General features: G+C 68.2%; 1 protein-coding gene across 1 annotated transcript; it reads left to right on the forward strand.

The window, feature by feature from the left end:
• Positions 1-41: 41 nt before the first annotated feature.
• LOC136305645 (properdin-like) lies at positions 42-8,008 on the forward strand (the record flags this gene model as incomplete). Its single annotated transcript, XM_066208953.1, is given in 10 exon segments — positions 42-115; positions 835-997; positions 1,561-1,718; positions 2,599-2,775; positions 2,969-3,154; positions 4,211-4,384; positions 5,528-5,602; positions 5,604-5,729; positions 6,648-6,759; positions 7,836-8,008. Coding segments are annotated over 10 exon segments (1,411 nt in total), but the record flags the coding sequence as incomplete, so codon positions are not given.
• Positions 8,009-8,231: the final 223 nt, after the last annotated feature.

The raw sequence follows: 8,231 nt of genomic DNA on the forward strand, positions 1-8,231 counted from the left end.
GGGTGGGGGGAGCCGCCCCTCCCCCACCGCCCCTCCCCCACTTCCCTCATGGCGCCCCCGGTGCTGCTCCTGGGGCTGGGGCTGGCCCTGCTCGGCGCTGGGGCGGGACACGCCGGTAACTGGGATGAACTGGGGGGAACTGGGAGCGCTGGGAGGGGGAACTTGTGTGTACTGGGGGGAACTGGGAGCACTGGGAGCAAAGGGAGGGGGACACTGGGAGGGCTGGGAGGGGGAAACGGGTGAACTGGGGGGAACTGGGAGCTCTGGGAGGGGGGAACTGGGGTGGGCTGGGGGGAACTGGGGGGAACTGGGGGCACTGGGAGGGCTGGAAGAGGGAAACTGGCGTGAACTGGGAGTACTGGGAGCAAGGGGAGGGGGGAACTGGGAGCACTGGGAGGGTGGAACCAGAGGGAACTGGGGCTTGCTGGGGGTTACTGGGAGGATACCGGTGGGAACTGGGGTGGACTGGGAGGAGGGTGCTGGGGAGAACTGGGGTGACTGGGAGGGGTCCAGGAGGAACTGGGGTTACTGGGGGGTGCTGTGGGGCAACTGGGAGGGCACTGGGGGGATACTGGGAGCACTGGGAGCCGGGTGGGGGGAGGGGGGTACTGGGAGCACTGGGGTTACTGGGAGGGCACAGCTGGGCGGGGGGAGGGGGAAGCACAGGCTGGAACGTCACTGGGGCAGCGGAACTGGGAGGGACTGGGAGCACTGGGAGGAACTGGGAGCACTGGGGACACTGAGAGGGGCTGGAGGGGACAGTGGGGACTGGGGGGCACTGGGCGATACTGGGAGGACTGGTGACCTGGCGGTGACCCCTGGCCCCGCCCCCAGCGGCCCCATCCGTCTGGTGCTTCACGCGATTGGAGGAGGAGGCTGATGGGGGCGGGGCCTGCTCGAAGCCGCTGGGGGAGGAGCAGCTGCCATTGGCCGATTGCTGCCTGAACCCCGCCTATGGCTACAAGCTCCACCCACAAGGCCACTGCCGCAGCTGCCGGTCAGACACGCCCACCCGGGCCACGCCCACTCCCAAGACGCCCACCTGAACCAAACCTGCCGCTGCCACGCCCATCCCAGCCACACCCACTGTCAGCCACACCTACCTAAGCCAGGCCCACCTGGCCACAGCCACCTGTCCTGTGGCCATGCCCCAAAGTCCCACCCCATCTGCACTAAGCCCCGCCCTTCACATGCCCCACCCCTCTGCCCCACCTGTCCCATGGCCCCACCCACAATAGGCCACACCCAGCACGAGCCACACCCACCAGGCCCTACCAGATGACCACACCCACATCACCCAAGCCATGCCCATCCCAACAAAGCCCCTCCCACTTCAGCCCCACCCTCTTTAGCCCCGCCCACCTGGGGACACTGGGTGACACTGAATGACCCCAGTGACCCCTGATGACCTCAGGTGACACTGAGTGGCCAGGGTGACCCCGGGGTGACCCCTGGTGACCTCAGGTGACACCAAGTGCCCCTGGTGACCCTGAATCACCTCAGGGACCCCAGGGGTGACCCCCGTGTGACCCCCGTGTGACCCCCGTGTCCCTGTGGCAGCCCCGGGGTCTGGGGGCCGTGGGAGCCCTGGAGCAGCTGCTCCGTCACCTGCGACGAGGGGACACAGAGGAGGGGACGCAGCCGCAGGCCCGGGGGGGAACACGGCGGGGACAGCACCGAGTGGCAGCTGAGGGCGTGTGACATGGCCTGCTGCCCTGGTGGGACATCGGGGGGGACACGGGGGGGGACACGGGGGGGACACGGGGGACAGGGGGGGTGTGGGGACACGGGGGGGGACACAGGGGACAAGGGAGGGACGGGGGGAACAGTGGGCCTTGGGACATGGGGGGGACATGGGGACACAAGGAGGGGACAAGGGGACACATGATGGACGTGGGGACATGGAGGGTTTGGGACACACATAGGCCACAGGGGTGACACTGCGGGATTTGGGGACCAGGCCCCAGGGGTGACACGAGGGATGTGGGGACACTGGGTGACACAAAGGGATTTGGCGACGCGGGGAGTGACGTGAGGGATGTGGGGAGATGGAGGTGACATGTCCCTGTCTCTGTGTCCCCGTGTCCCCATCCCTATCCCTGTGTCCCTGTCCCCTGTCCTTGTGTCCCTGTTGCTGTTCCTGTTGCTGTCCCATCCCTGTCCCTGTCCCCTCCTGTCCCTGCTGTCCCTGTGTCCCTGGCGCTGTGTCTGTCCCTATGTCCTTGTCCCCTCCTGTCCCTGTCCCTGTGTCCCTGTCGCTGTCCCATCCCTGTCCCTGTCCTTGCTGTCCCTGTCCCTGCTGACCCTGTCCCTGTGTCCCTGTCCCTGCTGTCCCTGTCCTTGCTGTCCCTGCTGTCCCTGCTGTCCCTGCTGTCCCTGTGTCCCTGTCGCTGTCCCTGCTGTCCCTGCTGTCCCTGTCGCTGTCCCTGTGTCCCTGCTGTCCCTGTGTCCCTGTCCCTGCTGTCCCTGCTGTCCGTGTCGCTGTCCCTGTCCCTGTCCCTGCTGTCCCTGCTGTCCCTGCTGTCCGTGTCGCTGTCCCTGTGTCCCTGTCCCTGCTGTCCCTGCTGTCCGTGTCGCTGTCCCGCGTCCCCGCCGCAGTCCCGGGGGGCTGGAGCCCCTGGTCCCCGTGGGGTGGCTGCTCTGTCACCTGTGGGGAGGGGTCCCAGCGGCGCCAGCGCAACTGCTCCAATCCCCTCCCCCGCTGCGGCGGCTCTTGCGGGCCCGGGGACAGCGAGGACACGCGGCGGTGTCAGGCGACACCGGCCACCTGCCCAGGTGAGGGGAGGGCGGGGGGAGGGGCGGGAAAGGTGGGGGAGGGGCGGGAGGTGTGAAGGTGGGGGAAGGGACGAGCCCCCAGAGACCCCCATGAGAGATTTGGGGGAGGGGAGAGGGTGGGGGAGGGGGGGGCAGGATGAGGTGGGGGAGGGGCTGCCCTGACCCCCCCCCCGCCCCTCCCCTCCCCCCGCAGTGCCCGGCGCGTGGGGCCCGTGGGGGTCGTGGGGTCCCTGCTCGGGGTCGTGCCGGGGGGCGGGGCCGGGCCGGAGCCGCCGCCGCCGCTGCGATTCCCCGGAGCCGTCGCGGGACCCCCCCGGGACCCCCTGCCCGGGCAGCGACACCGAGACACAGCCCTGCCCCGGGCTGCCGCCCTGCCCCGGTGAGAGCCCGCCACCCCCCGAGAGCCCCGGAGACCCCCCGAGACCCCCCGAGAGCCCCCGAGAGCCCCCGAGAGCCCCCGGGACCCCTGAGAGCCCCCGAGAGCCCCGGAGACCCCCCGAGAGCCCCCGGGACCCCTGAGAGCCCCCGAGAGCCCCGGAGACCCCCCGAGAGCCCCCGGGACCCCTGAGAGCCCCCGAGAGCCCCCGGGACCCCTGAGAGCCCCCGAGAGCCCCGGAGACCCCCCGAGAGCCCCCGAGAGCCCCCGAGAGCCCCCGGGACCCCCTGAGAGCCCCCGAGAGCCCCCGGGACCCCTGAGAACCCCCGAGAGCCCCCGAGAGCCCCCGAGAGCCCCCGGGACCCCCTGAGAGCCACGGGACCCCTGAGAACCCCCGAGACCCCCCGAGAGCCACGGGACCCCTGAGAACCCCCGAGACCCCCCGAGACCCCCCGAGAGCCCCCGAGACCCCCCGAGAGCCCCCGGGACCCCTGAGAGCCCCCGAGACCCCCTGAGAGCCACGGGACCCCTGAGACCCCCGGGACCCCCTGAGAACCCCCGGAACCACCTGAGAGCCCCGGGACCCCCCGGGACTCTCTGAGACCGTCTGGGACCCCCTGAGACCCCCCCGGGACACCACTGGGACCACCCCGGCCCCCCCTGGAACGCCCTGAGACCCCTTGGACCCCCAAGAACTCCTCGAGACTCTCCCAGAAGCCTCCAGCACCCTCTGGACCCCCCTAAGAGCCCCCCCCGGAACCCCCTGGGACCCCGTGAGACCACCCTGGGACCCTCCAGGAGACCCCCAGGACCTCCAGGAGACCCCCCCGAACTCCTCAGGATCCCCTAGGACCCTTCCAGGACCCCCCCTAGGACCCCCCAGGACCCTCAGGACCCCCCCAGTGCCCCCCAGGACCCCCCAGGACCCTTCCAGGACCCCCCCAGGACCCTCAGGACCCCCAAGGACCCTTCCAGGACCCTTCCATGACCCTCCCAGCCGTGTTTGGGGGAGGGGGTCGTGCCCTCTCTGACCCCTCCCCTTTTCCCCCCCTTCCCCAGTGCACGGCGCGTGGGGGGCGTGGTCGGCGGCCACGCCCTGCCCGGTCACCTGCGGCCTGGGCGGGGTCGTTGAGCGCCGCGCCTGCGACGCCCCCGCCCCAAATCACGGGGGGCGTGGCTGTGCCGGCCCCGAGCGGCGCCGGGGGCTCTGCGGGCCCCGGGACCCCTGCCCAGGTGAGGGGCGGGGCATAAAGGGGTGGGGCTTGATGGGTGGGGCGTAACGGGGCGGGACTTAATGGGGTGGGGGTTAACAGGGTGGAGCTTAACAGGGAGGGGATTAACGGGGTGGGGCGTAATGGGGAGGGGCTTAATGGGGTGGGGCTTAACGGGGTGGGGCTTAACGGGGCGGGGTGTAACAGGGTGAGGATGAATGAGTTGGGGCTTAACAGGGTGGGGCTTAATGGGGTGGGGCTGTGCAGTGTGAGGTGTAATGGGGAGGAGCTTAACAGGGTGAGGATTAATGGGGAGGGGCTTAAGAGGGTAGTGATTAATGGGGTGGGGGTTAACAGGGAGGGGCTTAATGGGGTGGGGCTTAACGGGGTGAGGGTTAATGGGGAGGGGCTTAACGGGGTGAGGATGGAGGGGTGGGGCTTAATGGGGTGGGGCTGTGCAGGGTGGGGATTAACGGGGTGGGGCTAAAACGGGGTGGGGCTTAATTGGGTGGGGCTTAAAGGGGCAGGATTTAATGGGAAGGGGCTGAGGGGTGCGGGCGCGTGGGGCAGATCTTAAATGGGTGTGGGGTGTGGGTGTGGCCTTGTGGGGTGGGGTCTGGGGCGGAGGCGTGGGGATGGGGTGGTGCTGGAATGGGGTGGGGTAGTGGGCGTGGTTTTGTGAGTGGGCGGGGGCTCGGGGAGGGGAAGGGAGGGAGGGGAGAGCAAAGAAAAAAGGAGAAGGGGAACGGGAAGGGAAAAGTGAGAAAAGAGAAAAAGGGAAAAGGGGAAGAAAAAAGGGGAAGGGAAGAAAAAAAGGGGAAAAAACCAAAGGAGGAAAAGGGAAAGTGAAAGGAAAACGGAAAAGGAGAAGGGGAAAGGGTAAAGGGTATGGAAAACGCAAAAGAAAAGGGGAAAAAGAGAAAGAAAAGAGAGAGCAAGGCAGGAAAAGAGAAGGGAGAAGTGAAAAGGAAAAAGAAAAAGGAAAAGGGAAAACGGGAAAAGGGAAAGGAGCTCCCAGCCCCTGGGCTGTCCCCGGGCTGTCCCCGGGTGTCCCTGGGTGTCCCCGGGTGTCCCCAGGCTGTCCCTGCCTGTCCCCACAGTGTCCCCGGGTTGTCCCCGGGCTGTCCCCGGGTGTCCCCAGCCCCACTGAGCCCTCTCCCCCCAGCCCTGGTGCACTGGGGTCCCTGGAGCCCCTGGAGCCCCTGCTCGCGGCCCCTGGGGGGACATCGCCTGTCGCGGCAACGTGGGGCAGCAGCGGCGCACGCGGGAATGTGTGGGGCACAGCCCGGGGGGCCCCGCCTGCCCCACGGCCGAGGACGTCGGGATCATCCAGCTGCGGGCCTGCTACAACATCCAGGACTGCAGCTGTGAGTCAGCCGGCCCCATGGCTGCCCCATGGCACCCCAGAGATCCTGGAGGGAGCCACAGAGCTGCCCCATAGATCCTGTCCCCCAGAGCTGCCCCATAGCTGCCCCATGGCACCCCAGAGATCCTGGAGGGAGCCCCAGAGCTGCCCCATAGATCCTGTCCCCCATGGCTGCCCCATGGCTGCCCCATGGCTGCCCCATGGATCCTGGAGGGAGCCCCAGAGCTGCCCCATAGATCCTGTCCCCCATAGCTGCCCCATGGCTGCCCCATGGCTGCCCCATGGCACCCCAGAGATCCTGGAGGGAGCCCCAGAGCTGCCCCATAGATCCTGTCCCCCATAGCTGCCCCATGGCTGCCCCATGGCACCCCAGAGATCCTGGAGGGAGCCCCAGAGCTGCCCCATAGATCCTGTCCCCCATAGCTGCCCCATGGCTGCCCCATGGCACCCCAGAGATCCTGGAGGGAGCCACAGAGCTGCCCCATAGATCCCGTCCCCCATAGCTGCCCCATAACTGCCCCATGGCACCCCAGAAACCCTGGAGGGAGCCCCAGAATTGCCCCATAGATCCTGGGGGACCTTAACTCCCCATAGCGCCCCATAGCTGCCCTATAGATCCTGGAGGGAGCCCCAGAACTGCCCCATAACCCCCCCGAAGTTCCCCCTACAGCTGCCCCACGGCTCCCGGTTGGAACCCCATAGCTGCCCCATAGACGCTGTTGGGACCCCTAGAGCTGCCCTGCCCCACGGCTGCCCTATAGCGGCCCTATAACTCCTGGTGGGAGCCCCATAGCAGCCCCACAGCTGCCCCACAGACCCTCACAGGGTCACCCACGCCCCACCCCATATCCCGCCCCCTGCCCCCCGCTCTATGGGGCGTGTGGGGGCGGGGGGGTGAGGCTGCCCTGTGCCCCCCCAGTGCAGGGGGAATGGTCAGACTGGAGCCCCTGGGGGCTCTGCACCCCCCCCTGTGGGGCCAGCCCCACACGGAACCGCAGCCGCGAGTGCCGCCCCATCCTGCCCAAGTACAAGTGAGTGGGGCTGGGGGGGATGTGGGGCTGGGGGGCTTCTATAGGGTCAGGGCAGGATATGGGGGCACAGGGGTTTCTATGGGGCTGGGGGGGATGTGGGGCTGGGGGGCTTCTGTGGGGCCAGGGCAGGATATGGGGGCACAGGGGTTTCTATGGGGCTGGGGGGGATATGGGGCTGGGGGGTTCTGTGGGGCTGGGGGGTCTCTATGGCATTTAGGGGGTCTCTATGGGGCCGGGAGTTCTCTATGGGTCTGGGGGTCTCTATGGGATTTGGGGGGGGGGGTCTCTATGGGTCTGTGGGATTTATGGGGGTCTCTGTGGGACAGGAGGTCTCTATGGGGCCGGGGGGAGTCTCTATGGGGCAGAGGTGGTTCTATAGGATTGGGGGGTCCCTATGGGGCCGGGGGGGTCCCTATGGGATTCATGGGGGTCTCTATGGGGCAGAGATGGTTCTATAGGATCTGGGGGTCCCTATGGGGCCGGGGGGGTCCCTATAGGGCAGAGGTGTTTCTGTAGGATTGGAGGGGTCTCTATGGGATTCGTGGGGATCCCTATGGGGCAGAGGTGGTTCTATAGGATTGAGGGGGTCCCTATGGGGCCGGGGGGGGTCTCTATGGGGCAGAGGTGGTTCTATAGGATCTGGGGGTCCCTATGGGGCCGGGGGGGTCTCTATGGGGCAGAGGTGGTTCTATAGGATCTGGGGGTCCCTATGGGGCCGGAGGGGTCTCTATGGGGCCGGGGGGGTCCCTATAGGGCAGAGGTGTTTCTATAGGATTGGAGGGGTCTCTATGGGATTCATGGGGATCCCTATGGGGCAGAGGTGGTTCTATAGGATTGGGGGGTCTCTATGGGGCAGAGGTGGTTCTATAGGATTGGGGGGGTCCCTATGGGGCCGGGGGGGTCCCTGTGGAGCAGAGGTGGTTCTATAGGATTGGAGGAGTCTCTGTGGGATTGGGGGTCCCTATGGGGCAGAGGTGGTTCTATAGGATCTGGGGGTCCCTATGGGGGCCGGGGGGTCTCTCTATGGGACCGGGGGGGTCCCTGTGGGGCAGAGGTGACCCCGCCCCCCCCCCCAGCCCCACGGTGCCCAACGTGGGCTCGGCCGGGACCTCCAACGTTTCGTTCTGGGGGGCGGCGCGGCCGCGGTGCGCCCCCCTGCGGGAGGAGCGGCTGCGCCTGGAGGAGACGAGGCCGTGCCGGAACGTGCGGCCCTGCCCCCCGCCCGAGGGTCAGCGGGACCGCGGGGGGGGCGGGGAAACCCCGGGGGGAGGGGCGGGGAAACCCCGGGGGGAGGGGCAGGGATTCCCCCGGGGGGAGGGGCAGGGGGGGAATTCCCGGGGGGGGGGGTGTTGGTTCCGGGGGGGAGGGGCAGGAGGAGTCCCTTGGGGGGAGAGGGGCAGAATTAATCTCGGAGGGGGAGGGGTAAAGGGAGTCCCCGGGAGGGGGGGGAGGGGCTGTGGGAAATCCCCAGG

This window comes from Chamaea fasciata, unplaced genomic scaffold (assembly GCF_029207755.1).
Source record: "Chamaea fasciata isolate MVZ Bird 193981 ecotype frontalis unplaced genomic scaffold, bChaFas1.0.hap1 SCAF_550, whole genome shotgun sequence".
Taxonomy (NCBI): domain Eukaryota; kingdom Metazoa; phylum Chordata; class Aves; order Passeriformes; family Sylviidae; genus Chamaea; species Chamaea fasciata.